Below are 26,309 nucleotides of genomic sequence, written 5' to 3'. Positions count from 1 at the left end.
TATACCGAGCAACCATGTACGGTAGTAAGGTGGTGTTTGAATGATGCCATGATGAAGAAGAAATAAAAATATGCTTGTTATGATTTGAAAATGTACTATAGCAAGATGGGGGCTTAGAGTGGATCTATAGCTGATTCGTAAGGAGTTCATGTATTTCTATATGTGTAGATCGAATTGGGCCAATGGGATTACTATTATAAAATCCGAGTACATGAAGGGTCCATGAATGATTGTTCACGGTCATTAAATGCTTAATCCTTACAGGTTTAGGATAGCTCGTCTATACATATCATTTCTGGGGGTTTCCGAAATATGCCAGTATGTTGTTTATTATGGTTGGAAAGTGAAGATAAACGCAGTTCTAAATTTGACGGATTACCACTTCTGCCTGGAATCCAGTCTAGGATGATGGCATTGAGGCTGTCTTTGCTTTGAAACCATAACGATTTGTACTGCAGAGCATAGGGAAGTGTTTGAGACTCGGAGGGGCCATATCTGTGGCAGATGGTAATTGAAGTGTGTTAAATTACTCACCAGTTTACCTGTCTACGGGTAGTAACTCTATGCTTTGCAAGAGAAGGTCTCGGTGGAATGTGGATATCTTCAAAGCAAGAAATATTTGTAGCAGCAATGTGATGATGATGATGTAAAAAAGGATTGATTAACCTAACAAAAATAATGTCCAACTTCTTGGAAAGTGGTGGGCAGCCACACAGATTCATTCAGCACAACCAGCAATCCAATGGTGCTTGTTTGGCAAAGTATGAGGCACACATAGCATGACAGATGACAAAGGAAATGCCTCATAAAACATATTGGGCCTCATTACGAGTCCGGCAGAATAGGTTAACGGGTGCCACTAATGGATGCGGACCCGTTAAACTCATTCCACCTGGTTATGACGCCTGGTAAAACCCGGTGTCGTTACCTGGTCCCGCGAGGGGACCAGAGAGCTAACCACGGGCCGGTCTTAATCGGCCCGTTGTTAGCTTCCTGCACCCATTCCCATTGAGCCCTATGGGGCCTCGAATGGGAATGGGGAAGGTCCGGGCCCGGGTTCCCTGAGGGAGGAATTACCGGACCCTCCAAACTCGGAATGGCCCGGTAATTCCCCATTCAGGGAACCCGGACCCGGTTTTGGAGGCAGCCATGCCACCAATAGCGGCATGGCTACCGCCAAAGCCGTAATGAGGCTCATTGTATAAGGCATACAGCGCTAACATGGCATGTAAAGTATGCACTCAACTCACACATTTGTTCTCAGCCATATGACATAGGTCCCTATCCCAGCAGGGCTGGCCAATTCCTTGAACCTTTTGGGGTCAAGTAGTTATATAATTGATGATATTGGGACCTATTCTTCCAGTGCCCAGAAGCTGGTCCTTGACATTGTCATAGTTCAAACGTCTCTAGGACATACATTTTGCTTATGGCCATAATGGTACAAGAAATGTTTTTGGGCACTTCAAAGCACTCTGTGCATTGCAGCAAGCTCCACACAAATAAAACAAAAAAGAATGAAGGTTTTTCTAGGAGTAATTGTGCGGTCCCTGAACTAGGAAACAAAGTATAAAAGCTCTGCATATTATCTTTCCAACCACAAAGAACCATTCTTTGACTGGTACTAGACACTGGCTGGTGGGCTCATGTTCAATGGGGACATAACGTTACTTGAAAGCCTAAAAGTTGAGGTTTTTAAGTCTCCATTAACGTTACCTCCCGCCCACATTACATCCGCCCATTTTCAATCATTTTTATGGCAGAGAGGAGGGGCAGAACGGTACTCTCGTTTCCATCACCTCCTTCCTATAGGTCATACAAATGCTCCAGCATTTCCGCCAGCATGGATTTTCATGCTGTTGCAAAATACTGGTGAACCCTATGGGGACCGCCAGCATTATACACCAGCATAAAGCAGGCAGACCCCATAGGAATCCACTGTAAATGTCGCCTGACATGTTGGCATGGCAGGCAACATTTACAATTACAAATAAGCACTCTCACGCGTTGGTAAGCAGTGTTTACAGTGAAAATCAAATGTGGGTCTGTCGGAGGGTGGTTAATTGTAATTGTGACCATGGAGAGTGGCGCTCACAATCAAAAGTAAACACTCCATAAGTAAATACCAGGCAGCGTTTACACATTTTGCACTGCAAAGTGCAAATGTGAAGGGCAAAATGTGGCTTACACGCCATGCACATGACAACAGTTTGCCAATGGGGACTCGCTTTCATTGAAGTGTAAATGTAAATGAGCTCCACAGAGTCTTGTCAGAATCATTCTGCAAGGCTGTGTTTATATAATTTAATGTAATTTCGTTCAAAGGTTTTGGAAAGGTTTGTGAGGGGCAAAGGGGGAATCAGTGTTGAGCAGAGATCCAAAAAAGCGTGTACACACAGTGTAGAAAATGAAATAAACTAGCACGAATATAATAATAAAAATCATCAAACTAGTATTTCACAAAAGCATCATGCCATGAATTGGCAGGACCTAAGAAGGAGTGAGTGGAGTGGCATGCAGGCGTAACACTGTCATTTTGGCTATGTGCCACTGGAGTGGGAGATCTCGCTAATTGTGTCAGGTAAAGAAGACTGTGGCACGTGCTCCTGCTTCAGCCATCGCATGCTCTCTCCAATTGCAAGCTCACTGTCTGCAATACAGATAGACTTTGTGTCATATGGACAAAATACAAACATGAATCTTCATGTCTTGCCTGTCCTGGGCATCAGGCATTAGGAAGTAGACATGGCTGCTATATAAGGAATAGTATGCAGACCTGGCTTTACACTCTTCTCTGTGTCTTCCAGCTTACTTCATTGATTCTGTGCTTCCCTCCAGTAGCGTGAAAAAAAGGCTCAGGAGGAGCCAGGGTGAATATAACAAGCCAGAAAGATTTATGCTACCAGTGTCCAACCTAGAAAGAGAGGAGTCTGCACTAATTAACCGAGACGGAAAGCTTTAGTGAGGTCAATAGAGCCAAGTCTAAACTCATGTCATAGGGACGCAAACTGAGAATTTCTGAAAGATGTAAACTCTGCTTGGAGAGACATTTCTGGGAACAAGTTGCTAACTTCACAAATATGGTGTTAAGATTTGACATGATCAGCACAGGAAAAGAGCCAATAGGAAGAGGTATCAGGCACTTCACTAAGTCATTTTGGTTCAAGATTCTGGAATACCTTGCAGAAATCAACACAACATATACAGACACAGTGGTAATTTATAGAGCAGACAATGCTTTGGGGCTGGCGGTGTTCACGCGGCCGGCCTCACCGGTGCTGGGGGGCCCAGCACCGACTTATAGGTAGTTGCAGGGCAGGGCCCTGTGAGGTTGTGGGGACACAGCCTGAATGCCAGTAACATCTTCAATGGTGGGTGCCTGGGCTGGGCCCAGTGCACCAGGCTGGTCTGGGGGCCCCGGGGCACCAGGGACCTGCACAGCCATGGTCAAATGGCATGGGACCTACAGGCCAGGGCTGCTGGACCATGATTACATGGTGTAGGCCTGCAGGCTGACAATGAGAGTCGAAGATGACAGGAGTTCAATAGTTGGAGTCTGCAGCCGTTCTGTTGCATGTGCCTGCAGGTGCTCCTTTTATTATATTGGGCCATGACAGAGACATGGCCCATCTTAAAAGGGCAATACACGTCGGAGGGACACATCCCCTTAAAAGGGTAACACACATGGGAGGGTCACACATCACACTCCTCCTTTTTCATCATAACAAACAAAATAAAAGTTGCTGAGACATACATGATCCACCCCCCCCTGTTACAGAATGACAATACTTATCACTTGGGAATTATGAGGTAGACAGATAGTAGGATATGCCACTGACACATAGATAGCTACTCAGATAGTTACAGACATAGCACATACAAACACACTCTAAACATACTCAGCGGGTGACAATCGTAGTTGCTGAACCGCCAGAGGAATGGTGGCAGTTGTACCACATTTTACAAGACCCTTTATTAACCTGGGGTACATAACTGCAACCACTGAATGACGCCATTGTTAGCTGCTGGCACCATATAGAGCACACCTACAAACTGCGGGATCACAGCTTCACATCACTGTTCTTTACTGAGACCACTTAAAGCATGTAGCTAATATGCAGGCTCACAGCATCAAAACAAATGTTTACTGAGTCCTTTTGAAGCACTTGCAGGACTACAGGAGACCAGTTCGCTTTCCATCAGTGTCCGTTCAAGATATTCACTTCCAAGGGTTCAGGTCCATTGATGGTACAGTTCAAAGGCTGGCAAGGCTACAACTGGCGGGCACCAGGGGCCACATCGGCTTAGTCCCTGTGGGGGCAGGCAGAGAGACACAGGTAGAAGGGCGTCCAGGCTGCGTCACGTTCAGGTTCACAGTCAGTCCCTTTATGTCGGGCAGGGCAGCGAGATGTCGGTTGAGGGGTGTCTCGGCTGTGCCACCTGATGTTAACAGGGCATGGGTTGTATCGCTCACCCCTCCTTTTCTTGGCCCTGCTCCCACAGTCAGAAGTGTCACTTGGCAACAGGGGCACAGGAGGACACACAAGCACTCGTGAGGACCTACGACCCTTACCTTGCCATTTACACCGCTTCTTGGTGGCGGGTGTCAAGGATCCCTGTCCATGACCCGGAGTGCCGGGGAAGCACAATGATGTTATGGCAGGCAGGGGGACTTTAGTGGCAGGATTTCACGGCCACTAGCTAGATGATATGGCAGCCATGGCGACACTAGTGGCAGGGTGTTGGTTAGTGTGGTACAGTCACACTACTCCCTCCTTCAGGCAGGAGCCACATCCATTTATCGGAGCAGTTGTCACTACTCCACTGTACAGGCACACAGGTACACTGTCTCACCCCCTGTCAGTGGTCATTAGCATGACACCGAAGGCACCTTCTCTCCCCCAGGCAGGAGGGTGTTGGCCTGGTACTGCCACCAGTAAGGCGCACACCAGTGGTAGGGTGACACTAGTGGTGGGGTGTTAGCAGCCATTTCCTTCTTATATAGCTCCTACAGGCAGGAGTGTGGGCACGACCGAGCAAGTAGCAGGGGGTGCACAAGCACCCATGTTGAGCTGCAACCCCCACATTGTGCTATTTTGCATTTTGCCAGAGCAGTTAAGTTCTTGCTTCCCTCTTCGTCTCACCACTGTTGCTCCCGGGATCTGTAGCGGCCCATACACTGTATTTACATTTTACGCTGCAAGTTGATGGCGTCTGTGTTGCGTTTATGAGAAAAATCAGAGCTCGACTTGAGGCCTGGCTGTGGATGGTGCAGAATGGGTCTTTCCGGCTTCTACTGTAAGTGTCACACAGGATCCGAGAATGCCTGGCGTAGCTCACTTTCTTTTCAATTTACACACTCTTGCAGCAGGCCTCTTCCAAGCACGCCACAGAGCGTACCGTCACCTCTCCCATAGCACCCTCACAAAGCATTACCATTTTCACCACCCGATCGGCCTGGTAACCACTTTGTGGGTGCTGCTTTATAATTTTCTTTTAAACTCCAAACTCGGAGTACGAAACTCACCGCCGAAAGGCCCGGGATCATTGTTGGGGGTGTGCGGGCCACCGCAAAACCCTCTCTTCAATTTCCACAGCTTGGGATCGCACTCTGCTGGCACAGCAAGACACAGGCTGGGAGATTAGAGCGGCGGTTGTTACGCTGCAGCTCTCCTTACGTACATCAGTTGATGCAGCAGTCTTTGTCGGATTGTTCGCCCCCACAACCCAAGTCAGGATAGTTTCCAAATTACCATGGCGGCGGGCATTGCGCTACATTTCCTCATCTTCTTTATTTAATCCCCACTGAAACGCCATCTCAGAACAGACATACATCACAGCCGCTTGGCCCGGGATCACCTTGGGAGGAGTGTAGACAGCACGGCCAGGTGAAAGCCTCCACTGCTGCATTTCAGGGGGCTGGGAACTCACCTTCTTTCTTCTGGGGGGCAGATGGTAATTCTATGTCAAGACGGAGGCGAGCATTAAGCTTCATCTTCTTTATTCTCTACTCTCCAGCAGTTTCAACAAATATAACTTTGTAAACTTTCAATTTAATTTTTTTTTTTTTTTTAACTAAACTTCAAATCTCATCAATCCTGTAGTCCCCTAGTCTCTGGCCATGTGACCTAGTCCTTCCTGTTCCTCTGTCCTTCCTCTTCTTTTCCTGCTCTCCACAAGATAAGTACCTCTTTATCTTAGCTCCGTAATATTCGCTTGACAAAACGTGTTTTATGCCATTAACGTCCACACCATGGACAATAATAGAATAAACATGTATAGTAGAGCGTGCGAGCGTTAGTGTTTTAGTGTTTAAAAGGGATTTGGAGTCTCCCTGTGTCGTAATGCACGACACCTCAGGAGCCTGCCGTACACCCTAGCAGAGCTCTAGTTAGCAGCCCCAACCCTTGGAAGGGCGGAGCTCTACGCAGGCGGCAAACTTCCCGCAAGCCAAGCAGAAACGGCCACGCGCAGCGAATGCGCCAATAGCGAACGCCTCCTACGCGGGGGCGTGGCTTTAGACAGCGGAGCCGCTCGATTATAGAGTATTACCAGGCAAATAAGAAAGATATATCCTGCAAACATACATACTGTATAAGGAAGGTGCAGCCTCGAGCAAAGTGAATCTGTGGACGCGCCACTACACCTAGTCAGGTATTGATTCAGGCACCGACTAGCACGATGTCGAAACTTCGAGTGGAGCGAAGAGGAGCAGGAGGCAGGCTACCAAGAGGACCTAGCCTATAGCTTCAAAGAAGTGCTGGGAGATTCACTGACAGAGGCAGTAGCCCAAGGAGTGCGGCCTTTACAAGAAAGGCTAGATACCATAGAACTGTTCCTGAGCCAGAAGGAAGAACGCACCAAGCAGGAAGAAAGCGCGTCCACAAGGGCAACGTTTAACGACCCTAAGGGGTGTAACAGGGCCCGGAAGAGCAAAGACTCTTCTGACCCCCCGGTCCAACCGACAGGGGCGAGTACAGGAGCCCCAGAGTCTTCGGACGCGTTCCTCAGACTAAAGGAAGCGTTCATGAAAGATTCCCAGGTGCCGGGCCTCCAGACCCCCTACCCAGGGGATGACAATATGGGTTGTACAGAGGAGGAACCCCCAGAAGGCTTCCCAGATGAAGAATGGCCGATATCCCCCACATCCACTCAAGCGGATGCAGATAACGAAGGGGATGAGGGGATCCAACCTCCGCCTAAGAAAAGGCAACGAAAACTCCACCATCTAGAAGAGGACGAAACGGTGGACATGTTCCAACCGGAAGAAATCAGAAATCTGAGATCCTCTGAGTGGGTGCCATCGCCGAGTGTGGCGAAATACATGACGCAGAGACTGAGGAAAGCTCTTGAAAAAGAGGTCAGACAAAGACTGAGGGCCGAATGTCCAAGACCAGACCTGCCGGGCAAAGTCGCAGAAGCCCCAGAATTGGACCCTAAAATGTTGTTGTTCGTCTCCAAATCGCACAGAGACCCAAGGAACGGCATAGACCGCTCCTGGAGAAGCTGCCAAGAAAAACTTCTCGACCTGGCAGGTCCGCTAGCTAAAATAATGGACCTAGCCGAACGAGCCAGGGATACAGGCGAAGAGGTAGACCCAGGAGTGCTAGCGAACTGGGCACAACGGGCCGTATGCATACTAGGAAACGCGAACTGCGCGATTTCTTCGGAGCGCATGAGAGGCCTCCTCTTGAAAATCGACCGGAAACTAGGAGATCTTTCGTCATACGAAGCCGGCGAGGCAGTGCAGGGCCTATTGTTCGGAGAGACTTTTGGTAAGGAGATGGGGAGGTTCGTAGGGACCTACACCTCCTTGGAGAAAGCACAGGCTTCGATGAAGAACATTTTCCCAGGGAGAGTTTTTGGCGGGACCGGTCGCTACAGAGGTCACTCGACTGGTCGATACTAAACATCCAGAAGGCCTCAGTACAACAGAAACCAATACTGGGAATCCAGGCAGCCTGATACCTTCTTTCCCCCAAGAGGCCGCTTCCCTAGGGGAAGATGAAGCAGAGGTCAGGGAAGAGGACAAAACTTCCCCACAGGTGAGAAACTTTACATATCCACCAGTAGGGGGGAGGACAGCTATATTCTGGAAAAACTGGCGCTCGCTTTCCAGCGACGCTTGGGTCCTTCAAACAGTAAAAGGCATGTGTATAGAATTCACAGAAACACCCGTGCAGGACCAAGCGCCACGCCCCGTAGTCACGACGCTGACCGAGAAAGAGCTGCTAGAATCGGAGTTCCGAAGCCTAGCAGAGAAACGGGCGATCGAGCCATGCATAGCGCCGCCAAGATTTGTGAGCAACATGTTCCTGGTTCACCGAAAAGACAAAGTGAGACCAGTGATAAATCTAAGGCACATGAACAGCTGAGTGGCCTACAACCACTTAAAAATGGAAGGAATCCACCAGCTCAGAGATACGCTCAGACAGAACGACTGGCTGGCGAGGATAGACCTGAAGGACGCCTATCTTACGATCCCTGTACAGAGGGATTTCCGTCCATTCCTAGCATTCGACTGGGACGGGCAATTAGCCGGTAGCCGCAGCGATCAGAGCGAAAGGAATTCGCATGATTATATATCTAGACAACATCCTACTGATGGCCGACAGCAGAGAGACTCTAGTCTACCAGACCGGCTGGGTAGTACACCTCTTAACTTCGTTAGGTTTCCTAGTGAACTGGGAGAAGTCGGAGATGGCTCCGGCAAGGAGGATAGAATTCCTGGGGTTTATTATAAACACCAGGTCGGCGACACTGGAACTCCCAAACAAAAAGATCAGAGACATAAAGAGAGAAATAAGAGCATGTCTCAGCAAAACGAGCATATCACTCCGCACCATAGCGAGAGTAGTAGGCTTACTAGCGGCATCGATACAAGCAATCTTCCCAGGGCCATTAGACTACCGAGCCCTTCAGAGGCTGAAGATACGTCATCTTCAGCAAGGCCTACACTACCACCAACTGGTACTCTTAGATCAAGAGTCCAGGACAGAGTTGGAATGGTGGTTAGCGAACATGGAGGCCTGGAACGGCAGAGCCATCTTCGGCGACCGCCCAGACCTGATAATAGAATCAGATGCCAGCAGAGCAGGCTGGGGAGCCCGGTGCAGGGATCTCCAGACAGGAGGGAGATGGAGCGCATCGGAACTCCAATTACACATAAACTGTCTAGAGTTACTAGCCAGATCATTTGCGATCAGGGCATTTACAAAAGGGAAAGTGAACTCCTGTATCCTGCTAAAAATGGACAACAAAATAGACTGGCCCGACAACAAGTATCTGTCCCTAGGGCAGCTGTCCGAAAAACTAGCCATGCTACTATGCTTGGTGTCATGCAGGAGAGTAGCCGACGTGAGAGTCTTAGAAGTGAATAGGAGAATGTACGGGCCGAAAGGCGTGACGTTCAGCTTAGCCAGAAGAACTAAAATGGATTCTAGTACCATCACATACCCGTACATGCAGGAGCACCCGAAATGGTGCGTAGCAGCATGTATAAAGGAATACGAAAATAAAACAGCCAAACTGAGACCGGCAGGGACGACTCAATTATTAATTGTGTGCAGAAAGCCACACAGAGGAGTAGCAACAGCCACCATAGCATGGTGGGTCAGAAACATTATGAGTTTAGCTTGCGTAGACATGACAAGATTCGGGGCACACTCAGTCAGAGGAGCGATGGCCTCGAAAGCACTAGGACTAGGCGCAACATTACAAAACATCATGAAAGCCGCAGACTGGGTTAGTGATACGACATTCAGAACATTTTACTACCGACCTATTAATGCAATGGCAGGAGTAGTAGTAAGAAGCTTTGAACAAGCTTAATGCTCGCTTCCGTCCGTAGAATGAAGATTCCCCCTGCTAATGGCGCAGGGAGCTCTTGATTCTATAATCACGCAGCAGGCCTCACCAGTGTCCCGGGGGCCCAGCACCATGCTAGTGTGCCGGGGTCACCCGGGCTTTTAGGTAGTTGAAGGGCAGGGCCCTGTGAGGCTGTGGGGACACAGCCTGGGTTCCGGAGCGCCTGGAATGCCGGTAACATCCTGGATGGTGGGTGCCTGAGCTGGGCCCTGGGTACCAAGCTGGTCTGGGGGTCCCAGACAAGCAGGGACCTGCAGAGCCGTGGTCACATGGCGTGGGGCCTGCAGGCCAGGGCTGCAGGACCGTGATCACACAGTGTAGGCCTGCAGGCCCACAATGAGAGATGGAGGCAACAGTAGTTCCATAGTTGGAGTCTGCAGCTATTGTGCTGCACGTGCCTGCTGGGGCTATTGGCTTGGGCCATGACATGGCCCATCTTAAAAGGGCAATATATGTGGAAAGGACACATCCCCTTAAAAGGGTTACACACATCGGAGGGTCACACATGACATATACTATACGGCAAATGCTTTGGAAAAACATGTGCAGTTTCAGCTCCCCAAAGCAAAACCATTTACTGAAGTGGAAGCAGCAGGTGTTTTTACTCACGTCGGTCAACGTCAAGCAAAGGAGTCGAGAGAAACGTTTTCATAAGAAGCCCCACACTTAGTAAACATTTTGTAGATAGACCATGGCTTGAACAAAAATATGTGCGGATTAAAGTGCACTGATAGTACCAATCAGGCAATTATTTCATGCTGAATCGTGAGTTTTAGATAAGCTACTTAAATAGCATGTTCTTATTTATTTTGCTGATCGATTGTGCGTGTGGATACATGAGGGGTTTTGGGATGTTTGTTTGGGAGGATGACAGACATCTTCTTCTGTGAAGCCCCTATAATGTCATCAAGTGCTCACTGCTGAACTTCCAGAGAGATTGTCTATCCCACCTTCTCCTCCTCTGGCCAGCGGTCTCCTTTAATCCGCCTCTGGTCTGCCACAGCTCCCTCAGAGACCACCTTCTTCACCTAATGGATTTACCTGTTTGAGACATCAGCATTACACACATTGCTCCAGGGTTATTTTCCTGGGATCTGGTCTCTCTCACTTTTCTAATTGTATTGCCTGCCCCTGGACCTTGTTTGGTCTCACCTATCAATCAAGGCTTCAGATGGCTTGTTTTTCATTTTTGTTGCTTCATAATTAGTTGGTAAATACAAAATGCAGATTTTCAGGAAACCGTTCATGCAGTACTTTAGCATGGAGTCTCTTCTAAATACGACATACATATTGTTAAAATATCGCTTCCACTTTATTCCTCATGCAATCAAGCAGCCCAGGAAAAACAGGGGCTAACCAACATACCAATTGTTTTTATTGTTACCACTAAACTCAGAATGAGGGGCATTGTTTCCTAGAAATCCTGACCTTCAGTATCACAAAGAACACCCAGATTACCTCTAAACTATGCCTGTAAAGGAAAGCACTGTTGTGCCTTAATGACAATTCAGTTTCAATCTGACATATGTATGACCATGAGGAATGATGGCATTCACAGGATGAAAACGGAGCATCAATGTCAGATGAAGACCTCCGCGCCGAGGTGGACACGTTCATGTTTGAGGGCCATGATACAACATCCAGCGGCATCTCCTGGATCCTGTACTGCATGGCCAAGTACCCGGAACACCAAGAGAAATGTAGGGAAGAGCTGCAAGGCATCCTGGGGGACTGCAGGACAATGGAATGGTAAGACCTTTCAGCATATCTGTCACAGAGGGCCACTTGCGTCCCCAAGCTCCTGCAATGTTTCTGGTCAATTGATGTTGCTGGTGGTGACACTAATCAAGCGATTGCCAAACCGGATTTGAGCTTAGAATCATTAACCAAATCAAATTATTTTGAGACTCTGGAATTTAAAAATGCATTTTTTGATTATGGCAAGTTAAGCTGTTTCATGAATTTTGATTAATCGCTAGTTGAATCATAAAAGATTAACTCTGGGGTCTCAAAACTAAACTGCTGCCTAAGACCTAAACTACAAAGAGACATTCTATTATTTGCATTCATTATATTTACTGAACAAATGGATTCCCATGGCTAAATAGCACAATAATTTTGTAGGCTGGTAACTAATAGAGTTCATGAATTGCCATTCCTCATGCCTGTTGGATCTTGATCATTTCTGCTTGTTTTACTTACAGGGACGAGATTGGTCAGATTCCCTACACAACCATGTGCATTAAGGAGTGCCTACGCCTCTACCCGCCTGTACCCAGAGTGGCCAGACAACTCAGCAAGCCAATCACATTCATTGATGGGCGCACTCTCCCAGAAGGTCTGATACATATTTCAAAGTTAATAAAGAGATCAACTATTTTATAGTGGTGTATTGTCAGGTTACATGTTTTATCAAATATACTATGTGGAGGGGCTTTATACAGCAATAAATCCAATGCAAATATTACGTAGATTGATTGTTTGATAACACTCCTAACTAGAAACTATTTGTTACTAAAAGTGAGCTTCAAGAACTCGTACAATTGTTACTTGTGTGCCCTATAATAATAATGTCATATTATTGGGTCTCCCCTTTCTACTGGTCGAACGAGGTGTACATTTCCACCTGAGCATCACCATTGTTTCTCCACAAAAACACAAAAACACTGTTGTGGCAAATGACTGCTGCTCTGCATGAGTGCAGCAGTGAGTAGTGGATAAAACTCCTACTCAGCACCACACTACTACAAAAACCACTAGTAATCCCAATCATACAGTGAAACAGGCACAACTCATTTGTCTGGTGTGGTAACATGGGCCAAGAGCAGGTGATCGCCAGTACTTCCTCTCTAGTCGATCCCATATGGACCACGGGAGGCTCAGACTCTTCTCCGTATAATAGTTTTGGGACGACCTTTGATTATAAAAACTGAGAATTGGAAGAAATGAGAACTTGCCATATTTACTTCCCATCCAGATACTCCTTCCATAGGATTTTAAGTTGCGCTTACACTTATCATGGATCCAAAGTATTTAATGGTGGGCACTGGATGCAAATGAAAGTTATTCAGAATCCAACTTACATTTTTCGATTTCCGAGAGATCCTCTTCTCCATAATTAATATTTCTGTTTGTTTTTAGGGGGATTCATTTGTAGGCCATTTTCTTCAATGTAGTTCTGGATAATTTCTAGTTTCCGTTGTAGGCCACGAAAAGGTTGTATCCAATATCAACAGGTTGTCTGCTTACAGTAACCACCTGACCATTTGGTTATTCAATTTAGGTGAACATGATGGAGCGAGATCCATTATGTGTTGAATGTCTGCGATAAAGAAGTTGAATAGGAAAGCGGAGACTGGGGATCCTTGTTTTAGGCCCTTCGTGGCTGTAATGTGTTCTGTTATTAGGTCTTCATGGTTAAGTCTGATATGTATTGTTGTATCAGTATACAGATCTTTCGTTGCACTCAAAAGATCCGACGGGCATCCAGCTGCTGCCATCTTAGCCCACAGTTGGTCCCTCGCGATGCTGTTAAATGCAGCTTCGAGATCTATACATGCCATGTAAAGATTATGGTCGCTTCGGAGTGCCTTCTTTGTTAATAGGCTCAAGAGAAACAGATTAAGATTGCATCCAACAACCTTTACAAAGCCAGTTTGTCTGCTGTCCAGGGCTCCTGTTCTTAAGGACCATTCATTTAGTCATCTTGGTAGTAGAGTTGCAAAGAGCTCCACCAAGACATCTAATAAGACGATCGGCCTATAATGTGCAGGGTTCATGCGGTCTCCCTTCTTAAATGTTGGGATGATAACACTCTTTTTCCAGAAGTCTGACACTTTCCCTTGTAGGGCAATTCTTTCAAATAACGTCCAACTAAATTGCGCCCATTTCTCAGGGGCTGCTCTAAAGATGACATTGGTCTGCCCATCGGGGGCCAGGAGCTCTGTATTTGCTTGCATTTCTTATAATTAATACTATTTCCTGTACATCGAAAGTGAGGTTCCAAGATGTAGTACACTTCAAGGTTTTCATAGATGTTTTTCAGGGTTATTGTTATATAAGGATTTGAAGTGTGCTACCCAGATCTGTTCTGGGATAGGATTCGAAAAGGCTTTGCTAGTGGATAAGCTCCTTCCGTTCAACTATTGCCATATGTTTCTCCTGTTTTTTTCACCCATTGTGGACATCATCATTTCTGCATCATGCTGGAGCATTGCGGCCTTATGGGCTTGAACCCAATTCCGATACCTTTGTCTCTTTTTTCTGTCTCATATGATCTCTCCTTATCATTAGAGGAGCATGCTGCAATTCTCTCACATCCTTTTGCATGATGCATCTTTGGTTAATCAGCTGATTGTCGTAACTATGCTTTGGGGGCAAAAGTACAGTTGCCGCCTTTTTTTTGTTGCACACTTAAATACGGTTAGTACTTGTGTGTCATTTGTACTAAATTCCTCACTTTGTAACCAAATGTTAAATTTGTCTAGCAATTTGTTCGGTCATGTGTATTTAGTTGAATTCGAGTAGATAGACTATCAAGTTCAATCGAATAAGGCAAGATGTTTAGTGGCTTACTGACACCCATTGAGCATGCTAGAATAATGGTATCATGGTCACTGGCCTTAGTTGGAACCAACTTCATAGATGTTACTTGGGCTAGAAGGTTCACAGAGACATAAAAATAATCTAGTGTGGCTTCGGAAGATCTTTTTTTCCATGTTTTTGCACCAGGGATATCTCCCATGATGTTTCTATTCAACATGTATGGGATATTGTCAACCTTATACCCTCCTCTGGGGATTATGAAATGGGATATCCAGAGCAGAACAACAGGATGCACAATCTGCTCCCTATCTCAGAAACTAATTCGGGAATAAGAGAAAAGAGAAGCAATAACACAGGAGATCAGAGATCCCAATTCACTAGTTCCCATCTACTCCCACAAAATTCTAAGAAACAGAAGAACACATATAATGGCGAGACATGGAATCACTCCTTCCAAAATATAGACTGGCCCTTCCTTCCCTCAGCCTTCATGGTCTATGTCCACCCATGCCCTATCTTTCCCTGTAAATGACCACCACGTACTGAGAAGAGGAAGAGGCAACTGGGAGCAATGCACGCTTCCTATTGCAAACACCACTCTAGTACTGAGACGAAGAAGTGAGGTGTAAGAATATGCAGTACTGAAGGTCAGGCATGTCCCATTAATTGGGCTCATTAAAGCCAGGCAAATCAAATCAACAGCACACACATGAGGCCCCTTAATTGGGCTCGGTTTATAAAGGAAAGAGAGGCAACCATGTGAGTGCAGAAGGAGAACCGCCGGGTTGCAATGAGACTAGGCAGTCTGAAGACCGGCAACAATCCCTGAGAACCTGCAGGACCCGGGGAGAATGGGTCACGTGGCATTCGCAGGACCGGGAGCTTTCAACATGGAAGGCTGGACAGACGGAGCTGCCAAACATCAGAGCTGCAGAAAGCAGCTGACAGCACAGAGAACGTGGTCTGAGTTCTGTGCGAGGAACTCGGAAGCCGGCGTGTGCAAGGATGCTCCCGGCGAGTGAGCAGAGTATATTTGGTCTAATTTCCAAATTCAGAAGAGGTGAGCGGGAGAAGCAGGAACTGCAGCTGGGGAGACGTGAAGAGCTTTTGATTGTTAGAGGACACAGGAAGACCGGAGAACTCCGATGAGACCGCAGGCAAGTAACGGTCCATAACCACAAGTTAATGCAAACAATATTGAATGCCGAACTGAATGGAAAGTGCTATTTGAGTAAAATCACATCATATTGAATACCGAACTGAATAGTAACTGCTATTTTGATTAAGAAATAAGTTGGAAGTTAAACCGACATAGTGAATGTCAAATTGTATATCAGCAACATTGTGAGCAGAACTAAAGAATGTGGCAAATTGAACAAACACTTAAATATTCCTCACATTTGTAGTTCACATACTTATGAACTTGTGGCAAAGCAAAGACTGATGCAGAAAAGGGTTGTACTAGCCAAAAGGAAAGCCAAGTGTGGAAAACCGATAGCCCAAAGCAGAAGAGAATGTGACGGGCTATCCAAACCTAAGGGGTAGACTTATGGTTGCACAACCTGTAATGGGTGGACCCTTTGGTCTAATAACTGCACCTACACCCCAAAGAGTTCTCTACTGTGAAGATCAGACATTCTGAATCAAGCCAAGCAGAAGCATAGGGTCCCTGGTTTATTTATGTATGTATTTATTTATTTATTTATTACATGTGTATAGCGCACAAACAGCCCTTCGGCATCGAGGCGCTGTTACTCGCGGAGAACTTAGTTACAGGGAAGGTACAGTTGGAGAATGCATTTACACATTGTATATTAATACATTAGGGTACAAAGTCGGTTTATAAATACATTTTGAATTTTATCAGGAGATGCAGGTGATTGTGGCGTACATCAGGTGAAAAGTGCAGTTTTCATGGCTTTACGGAACGCCATTAGAGATACCTCGCCTTGAAGGGTAGGAGGTAGAGCATTCCAGTGTGAGGGCGCGAGGTAGGGGAAGCTAGCGCCACCTGCTCTAGCTCTCTTTACCATGGGCACGCTAAGCATGTTGGCATAGGGAGTCTAGTTGGCCTTGTGGAGGTGAAGGTTGCGTGACCTGTGATGGGTGAGACGTGTGGTCAAATAATTGCTCCTAGACCAGGGAGCCCTAAATGATGACCAGCAAAGGACATTGTGAGAAAGCCACTGAGAACTGTGAACTAATTGATAAAGTAAGGCAGAAGGCGGAGCAAGGGAACCTGTTGTTTTCTGATATTGAACATTGAGCAAATTATATCATAATAAGCACTGCATTGAAATCTTGAGAAAGGGATCTCTGAGAATTGAAGGAAGTGAGAAGTGTTGCCTTAGGGTAAGAAACATTCAAGATATTCTTTTTATGGGAACTGTACCATATTGAACTTGAGGAAGGGAACCTCAAGGCCTAGTTGAACATTGATAAGACCAACAGCTATTTGAACTGTATTGAGCATGAAAGAAAAGGGCCAAAGGACTTTACCTTTCAAAACTATTATTTGGTTAAGAAACCCACACCATGTTCATTTCTAGATGTGAGAGCAAGCATAGGATTTCACACAGACAGACCTTTGATTTAGACTTACAGACAGGAGCAATCCCTTCCTTAGTTATAGGGCAAATTTGGCCTTGCACCATCCTGACATTTTAATAACATTCTTTGAGTTCTGTTGTCTGTGTCGTCTCTCTTGATACCATGCCTGTCTCGCACAAATATTCTTGGCATGGCATATATATGACTGTTGGTAAATTCATTAACAAACCCAGTGGCCAGTAGGTCCATCAGCGTACAAATCCACAAACAGAAGTTTGTAAAGCCCAAAGCGCTGTCTGGAAGTGAGACTGTTTAACAGATCTGACTTTCATTGCAGCATCCACTTACTCGAGCACCTAACATTTTAGACAATCTGGTATGTTCCCCCTATCCGACAGAAATCAGTAACAACTGTTCTTCCCTAGTTTTTGTTTGTGGTGTGCAATGTCCACTCTGGCAGATAAAAGGCTCTCTAAGCAGGCAATAGTTCCCAGAGAGTTTCTAACCGTTCCAAATGAGTGAGGCCATAGTAGCTGATATATGGTGTCACGTTTGCCGTGGAAGTGGCCCTCCACTGGTTATCGACTGGTGGTGGTGTGGGGGCCTTGACAAAACCAGAACTCCTAGATTGGCGTAGCTATATGGCTAAGCTCAAGAAAGCAAAAACTCAGGATTTCCAGGCATTGCACTATTTCAAAAATCACAGGTGGGAGACTGTCTGGACAAAAGTATTTTACATAGCATTTTATGAATCCCCACAGCCATGCATGGGATAAAACCCATGTTTGGTCAATTATCTGTGTCAAGGAAAAGGCGCACACATAAGGGCGTGTTTCAGAGTGAGGATGGTGAGGGGAAAGAGGAGGGGCATTGAGTGGGTCAAAAGGGGCTAGACGGAGGAGGATATGCCAGGAAACTGCAGAGATGAGGGGTATGGGGCAGAGACGCCTTGCATGTGCAGCCCACAGAATGGATGCACAGTGTGGCCTAGGCGCCGGAAAGAGTGCTGAAATTGGAATGGAGGCAGTGGGGCATTCAAGCAATGTGGAGGAGTCCCTTTAAAATGGGATACTATAGATGAGGAACAGGAAAGAAAAAAGCAAAGAAAGAGTTGGGGTCAGGAGGTCTAGTATCGCAAGAGGTGTTGAAGACTCGGGGCAGTGGTTTTCCCTGGCATGGGACACCCCTGTAAAATTAGTTTGTTTGTTTGTTTATTTATTTATAATGCGCACCAGACCCAGGGGTATTAGGGCGCAGAAAGCATAAAGAGGATTGTTCAGCTTAGGTTACATTGCTGTGCATTATATTACAATACATTAATAAACAGTGCTGAGAGTTTTCATACAAATGAACATATGGTGGCAGGAGACATCAGAAAACAATTATATACAGTAACAGCAGACAGTGGTGTAATCATAGTGTGGTGAGGAGTCAGATGTCGTGTTCCTTAATCCAGTGGATAAGGTTGGATCTAAAATGTAGGTAGGGCAAGTCTTCCCTTAAGGTGGGTGGGGGTGAATTCCAATTTTGGGCAGCTTTTACCGGGAAGCTTGAGCAGCCATGCTACTTAGAATTAGACTAGCAAGATTCAGTGTATCTACAAGGACAAGGATTGATAAAGCATGGGATTGACTATGAAACATTGAGCAAAACACATAGATTTGAAGACCTGGCTTCCTGGAAGGCCTATGTCTCTCTTCCCAAGGAATCAGAGGAGACTTTCTACACCATTCACCAGCATCAGAGACTGGCTGCCAACAGTGGAAATAGTCGCTCCCCTCATTTCAGGAACGTTTATCTACATAGCTTTAATCATGAAGTGCCTGATATTGGAATCCGTGCCTCGGTGTGATGGAAAATGCCGGCTTGATGCTGTGGACAAAGGATTTTAGGGCTAAGCAAAGTGATATGTGAACCAGCCGACACTCAATGTTTCCATACTCTGTATACTCAGGGCCCTGACGCAGTGGGTAGAAGAAGAGACCTGAAATCTGATTGTGTGCCTGCGATGAAATGACTTTTGTTATGTAGGAGTACAGGGAAAAGTAGTGGCTAAACCGCACATTCAGCCAACAAACCAACAGTGATCACAATCGTAAAGGTAAAACAGGCGCTTCTAAGAGCTATGCCACCCTTGTCTTTTGTGGTCTTGCGGACTGATGGACCCGGACACTTGCTGTATCCGTTCTTTAATTCCTTCCTCTCTTTTGTTCCCTAATTTCTCTATATCATCCATCTCAAAATCCTTGTTCTGCATCACTCTTTTGTTGGGTGAACCTTGCCCTCCATGTGCATCTTCACGTTTTGTTCCTTTGAACACCCTGCACCGAAGGTTTGCAATTCTTTACCCTCTATTTATTCCTGTCCCTCTCTTTCTCAATTCAAGGCATGTCTAAATCTGCTCCACTCTGTTTCCAGCAATGTTATTTTTTCTCATCTCTTCTATATTGTGTACCTTTAATATATTTTTGTAGAGCACTCTGGATAAAAGCGCTATACAAGCAATACATTTAAAAAAGAGAATACAATCCTCTCAGAAGGGATGTGATTGTGAGCCAATAACAAATCAAACAGCACAAGTACAACAATTCCTTCTGAAAATGTAAAAATATCCAATCAAGGTTCTACAAAAATATATACTTTAATGACACAAATCAGTTGTACACTTAGCTATCAAAAACACTATCAATCAACCCACTCTGTAAACTCGGAAAACTTAGCAGGGAAGAAAATCTGCCAAGAAATGCAACAAGGTGTTCAAAAAGGATGTTTTGCAGGAAGGAGGTGCCAAGGGGCCTTAAACAGTCTTTAGGGCCCCAAAAGCACTTCACTTGTGTATAAGCACTTTACAAATAACCAATTACAATTTACAGTTACAAAACGTAGACTGGGGACAGGGCCCCACTTCAAAGTACCCAATATCAATTTTAGGTGGATTGACAGTGTTAAATCAAGGTTCATGATGCTGCAGATGCGGGTCGAACCAAGTTTGGATGTGATGAGCCGTATTTGTGCAAGTGGCAAACTGAATCGAGATGGTTCAAAGTGGGTGCTCGGTGTGATTCGAAGGCAGAGGCCGCCGTTGGAGTTGAGATGACTCACAAGGATTAGTTCAAACATCTAGTCAGTTCGAGACATTGGTAACCACTGGTTCACATCGAAGAGTGACAAGATGCTCCAGCAGTGCGAGTTAAGCTCCGTCGATTAGAGGCTGTGGCCCTGATGATCCTATCTGATGTTCGAGCAGCGGTGGTTCGAAGTCTTCCACAGTGGCATGCTGGTTGTTTGAGCCAAACAGGTGATGTACTCTACCGGGGACGATGAGGTGGTGAGCCAGTTCGAAATTGCAGCGGTTTGGACAAAAGCAGCATCAGCGGATCCTCCTGGTTCTAATGCAGTGATCATGGCTGAAATGGAGTTAGTTTGGTTTGATGCAGTGAAAACAGATTTGTTTATGGGGTAGCAAAGGAGACAGGCAGTTGCGACCCCTGGCAACCCCTAAATGACCTCTCTGGTGGGGAATGTTAGCGGTGCACTGTGAAGTGAATCCTCAGCTCTCTCTTCTGGCTGACGAAGAGGCCTTTCAGCTGGTCCCAGGGGTCCCGAACAGATTGGGTCCTTGCAGGCTTGGCTTCTGGGCCTGGTGAGGTGGTATGTCGTGGGACAGACCTGGCTTGAAATACAGCAGCCGCTGCTTGAACTGCGTGAGGCAACACGTGGAACGGAAGCGGGTGCAAGCAGCAGCAGCTTTTGCTATCCAAGCCAGTCCCTAAACCCTCCCTTCCAGGCCTAACCACGAATAGGAGGCCTGGTGGGGGAAAGGTTTATACATGCAGTGCTGAGTGGCCTGTGCAGATCCACCACCCGTAGGCCGGCGGGTGCCTCTGCAGTGCCAAGGGGCCAGAGAGACATAATATGGGATCCACAAGTGAGGGTCTTCCATGGTGCTTCCCTTCTCTATGGCCCCTGCCGGGGATGGCTCAGCCCAGATATTGTTTTACCCAGCAGGTGCTCGGGTGACAAAACCCCCTGGTACTCAGCAGCCCTGCCCACTCACAAACTTTTTAGAATAGAAAGGACTCTTCACTGACAATTCCTCCAAACTTTATCAAACATATAGAGCCTCATTACGAGTTGGGCACAAAGGGATACCGGGCACTGTTAAGGACACCGGTGCCAGTAATCCCTTTGCGCCCTATTCCGAGTTCCCTTAGCGGGTCCCTTCCTTAACGCCTGGTAGGCGTTAAGGTCGGGACCCGTTAAGGGAATTCAGAGCCAATAACGGTACCGCAATTTGCAATGGGGATTTACGGGTCCCGCAAAGGTCGGAATAGACCAGTAAGTCCCCGTTGAACCAGGGCGGACTCGGTACCGGTATGGGAGGTAGCCATGTCGCAAATAGCGCCATGAATACCTCCATACTCGGAATGAGGACCATAGACTTCACTGGTCTGCGTATGTGATGACGAGGACAGACCCACTAAAGGGTTTAGAAAATCTGAATGCAGATTCTTCAAGAAACTCAGTGACATTACCTACCAGTGAAAAAAGTAGTTGCCTGTCCTTACTCAGCTTATGTGCTTTCTGCTAATATTTCTATCTTAGATAATGACCTTTAGAGCAGGTTCTTGCAACCTCAATCCAATAGGCAGATCTCTCAGCAGTACTAGTTTGCTCTGGTATGGCCTCAAATTGCTGGAGGCTGGTAGGCCATGATCTGAGGCAAACAGCTGAGTTGTTGCTACAAGGTAGCCTAGCATGCAAGCCAACACAACAGTGCTTTCTACCATTACATTACAGTTACATGGAGTAATGATGCATGGCAAGTCGTATCGCTACTATCACTAAGGTAGATGTTAGATGTGTGGTTGTGGTTTAGTGTGTAAGCAGACACACAAGTAGCCAGTGCACAAACCCGATGCCTCCCCCGGGGGATTAACTGGCACTGTTATGAGGCGCGCTCCACCTTTTGCCTCATCAATGTTGAACATGTGCTAGAGTGACAGCATTGGCATATAATGAAATGCACTGCATTGTGCATGAAGCAGCGCAGTATAGTAGGAACTACATATTGCATTACTGCATCACAGCTATACAGGCAGAGATTGCGTAAAAACTAGCTCTGGTAACTTGGTGCTATTTGCCAGGCACATGCTATTTGTATGTTTGATATGTACTCTGAGTGGCAAATTAAGTATCTAATGTAAAAGGATTCTGGAATGGAGTGGAAACTCGATGTAGATATCTGGACCCATCATACTAAACTCTCAAGATGGTTTCCTTTGTGATATCCTGTGTGGTGGTGTATATGGTGTTTTATGCAATTGGGCACTATGGCCTGCACAGGGTTAGTGGGCCAAAATGGCTACTTTCTGCAGGAGTGCATAGATGAGTAACGGCTAAACGGCCCGCGCAGCCATACACTGCTATACAACCAGCAGTGACCCCAATCATAAAAGTGAAACATGCATAGCCAAGAAATAAACTTCCTTCACCTTTTTGAGGTGGGCTGAGGACAGGCAATAATCCTAGGAGCGGTGTGAATGTAATAACAGTAGCAACACAAACGGCACTAGAATATGAACTTTAAAATAAATAAATGTCCAATCAAGGGTCTATAAAATATTTACACTTTAATTAAACAATAAATAGAAAAGGGCAGAAAGGAGGATTTAAAGGTAACAATTGTCACAAATGTGGAGCAAGGGCACAGGGCCTCTTCACAATACCTTACGCTTGTCTTTGCCGGCTCAACAGTATTCATACAGACTGCTCACCATTGAGTTGGTGGGCTGGTTAACTGGATCCAGCACCCGGTACGGTCCAAGCATCAATGGCACATGTCATGAAAAAGCCTTGGAAAGGCAGTGTCTTGGTCAGTGTAGCTCACAAGCAGTGTAATACTGTAATCAGAGGCCAGAGCTGCTTCTTGACTTCTGTGTTGCTGGGACGCCCAATGTAGGGTCTCCAGGGACAAGGTCAATTCATTCTCACTTCCCTCCCACTCCAGGGGGCTTAACTAGCACCTGCAGTGGTCCTTCGTCTCTAGAGAGGATCCCGGTGCCAGCACAGCTGCCAGAGTGCAGGCCTTGCTCTAACAGCAAGTTACCCCCAATATTCCCTAGAGATGGTTCGGGAACAGAAATTGCTTCTGCCTTGGAATCACTACATTTTCCTCTTACAACTGGTGGATTGTGGAATGGACTATACATCTAACAGAGGTTCAACAATGTCTTCTGTTCTTCTTGAAAATAAATCCAAAATGAATCAAAGAAAAGTGTGAGACACCTTCCTTATGAAGGTAAAAGGGAACATGGGATTTGACAACAGCAAACCTGTTATAAGGGGTGCAATCCATGTTACTGTGACAAGTGACCTTTGCCTTCTTGCACCCTATTTCAAAGTGCTTTTTTTCTGCAGTAAGTGGAGGGGACAAGAAGAAAAAATAGCCCCACAGAAAAACAAGATGGCAAAACCCTCCTCAGTTCCCCGCTCCCCTTTCTGGCTACTGGATGTCTGCCCACTTCCCAAGCAGGCAGCTTAAAAGGCCTTTTGTATACAACACCCCAACTTGAGGCTGGCCTTTGTTATGGCTGTGCCTATTTGAAGTATGTTTCCCAGGAGCTCTACCAGTGAGAGCTACTGTGCCCTGTACTTAAAGTGTGACTTATCCTGCCGACAATCAAAAGAGACAGCAGTCCTGCTTTTTTGTCTCATTGGCTGAAGCCGAGAATGACAGGCGTGCCAGTAATCTACGTAGCCCTTCCAGAGCTTACCGGAGCTCACAGGGATGACATTTATATGATACCAAATTGATGTGGCTTTAATAATTGTATGCACTATAGGTCACCATAACAGACCCCAGGCATGACGTTTTTTGGAGATTACCCTGTCACTAGACACATAGGCCTGAAGTTATCATGTTTTTGGGTGGAGGTTAAATATGACTACTGTCTGTGATAACTTTGCATCAGCAGCAATCAGAAAGAGCACATGTGCCCTTTTAACCTGCCCTGTGCAGTTGAGAGCAGGTGCTGCAGATAAAGAGATAGGGCACATATGTATACTGTGCTTTTGGCACTGAGCTTTAGGAAGTGGAGAACTGCTTGGCCGAACACTTCTGCATTGGATTAGACACATCATTATTTGATCTGATAAAAACCAAAAAAGCTAAGATTCTACACCCTCACCAGATGGCAATCAGTCACAGTTATATAATGGCAATCCGCACAGATGGCAATCAGCATGTGTTACATGAATCTACTGGCTTCTTGTTGAGGTAATGAGTGGTTTTTTACACTTTGTACAGGTCATCCCATGAAGTAGCATGTTCCTTACAGACCTATTCTGAAGACCTTTTAGTTCTTAGTGGCACTCTGTATGCCAGCAAACCAGGGCACTTATATGCCAATAAAGCAGCAATGTAAATTCTAAACAGAAGTTACAAGACTTCATTTCCTCGCTTCATACACACAACCTAACTGGTCACGTTATTCGAGGTCCAGCACCAGAGTGTACGTGGTTCTTGTAAACCCTCTCTCACACCATAATTATAAGTATTATTTATATTGTTGTATGATTATTGTTATTATTAATATCGTTAAGCACTTATGAAGGAGGACAGTCTCTGCCAAACATGTCTCTTGGCGTTGCACTGAACGAGGGTTAATTATCGCTGCAGGAGCTAGTGCGATTAATTCACCATCACAATACAGCATGACATTTTGTACATTTGGCTTCCTGAATTAAGACAGAGCCGGACCTGCTCTTGCCAGCATGGAAGGAGATGGCAGGACTGGCAAACTCCAATAAAAAATAAATATGTAGATATATATATTTTATTTTGGCAAAACGCCATAATAAAATTCCATACAACAATAAAAACAATCATTAAATTACATGCATTCATAACAGAAAATTCAAGACATAAAATAGATCATTGACGTTCCTACAGTCACATTTAAAAATGTCACTTATAACGCCCAGGCAGCCCCTAAGTATTTCATAAATGCAGTTGGGCGCTTTTCATCCGTAGTCGTTTTCAGCAACCTATATGCTTCTTTAGCAGCAGTCTTAAGTAGGACCTTCTTGGGCTGTTCTATAAAGGGCAAATGCTAAAAAAGTGCTGCACATCCTCAACCTACATTGTACAATGTTGACACTTGTCCGACTGACCTACCTTCCAACGAGAAATACATTGTTGTGCAGGCAATATTTCTAATCTAAGTTTAACCATCATCGTCTTTACATTTTTCTGACAAAGGTTGTCCAAGATCCTTTCGTCAGCACATTGCTTAAATAATTCTCTGGAATGCTACAAATCATAGGATTTCTCACCATACTTTTATAATCAGGCTCCAATTTGAGGGGTTTCATCCACATAAGGTAAATGAAATGTTATCGACATTTCTTTAATGAAAGAAATCCATGGGACACCCCCCTTGCTGGGATAAGAGAACACACAGACCTGCTCCATAAACCGAGAGTTCAGGAGTATTGCATCATTTTAACCAATAGAGCAGGGGTTTTATTTCTTTTAGATAATTAATACCATGCCAACCCAGTTCCATTCTAATGTGATTATTGAGGTCACTGTTTGGGAGATTCAAAGGCTTCTTGAGACTTTATTCCCCCATATTTGTGCTCTGAAAACTACAGCCGGGATAGCCTGCATTCTATAAATTGACATATTTCTCTAAGAGCGATACCAGGTCAAAGGACTGGTCAGTTGTCATGATTGCCTATCTGAACCCAGGCTGTGCGGTGACAGAAATCCTCACACCATTGTTCTAACCTTGAGATTATTAATTTCACAGATAATGTTGAGAGAGAGTCCAAAAGGGATATCGATCGGTCTATAGTTGGCAGCATCATTACAATCCCATTTCTTATAGATGGGGATGACAATTGAACCCTGCCAACTTCTGGGTAACCTGTTTGTTATACTCAGATCATTAGTCAGAATGGGGACCCACATTTCTGCCTCCTCCCTAAGTAGATCCATCGGCAAGTAATCTGGGTCAGGGTCTTTGTTAGGTTATTGTTGTTTTAAGGCAGGTTCCACCTCCTTAAGGATAAATACCATGGCATCTGCTAATTATGACAACCTACCCGTACAAACTTGGGGAACTGCTTCGCTTTACTAGTCTGATTTCCGTTCTGATGATACGTGTTCCGCTCAGCAGAATACAGAGTGCTAAAGTGCATGAACCGTTCAAAACCTGCTATAGAGGTAGCCTCTATCTTTGACAACATCCCTTGTGATATTTTCCTCCATAAATCCCTCTGGTTATGCATTTGCACCTCTGTTTTTAAAGCTTCCCATTGTTTTCTAATCTGAATTTCTT

At 45.7% G+C, this 26,309-nt stretch overlaps 1 protein-coding gene across 1 annotated transcript in view; it reads left to right on the top strand.

Annotated features, from left to right (window-relative positions):
• The window catches only part of LOC138547986 (cytochrome P450 4B1-like), a 196,804-nt gene that overhangs the window by 128,701 nt on the left and 41,794 nt on the right, over positions 1 to 26,309 (top strand). Inside the window, exons 8-9 of the mRNA XM_069642248.1 lie at positions 11,426 to 11,616; positions 12,072 to 12,205. Of these exons, the coding sequence (XP_069498349.1) occupies positions 11,426 to 11,616; positions 12,072 to 12,205 (325 nt within the window). The remainder of the gene's footprint in view (positions 1 to 11,425; positions 11,617 to 12,071; positions 12,206 to 26,309) is intronic.

This window comes from Ambystoma mexicanum, chromosome 1q (assembly GCF_040938575.1).
Source record: "Ambystoma mexicanum isolate Mex_15411 chromosome 1q, UKY_AmexF1_1, whole genome shotgun sequence".
NCBI lineage: Eukaryota > Metazoa > Chordata > Amphibia > Caudata > Ambystomatidae > Ambystoma > Ambystoma mexicanum.
Note: the sequence above shows the minus strand (reverse complement) of the source record. Positions and strands in the feature narration are given on the sequence as shown.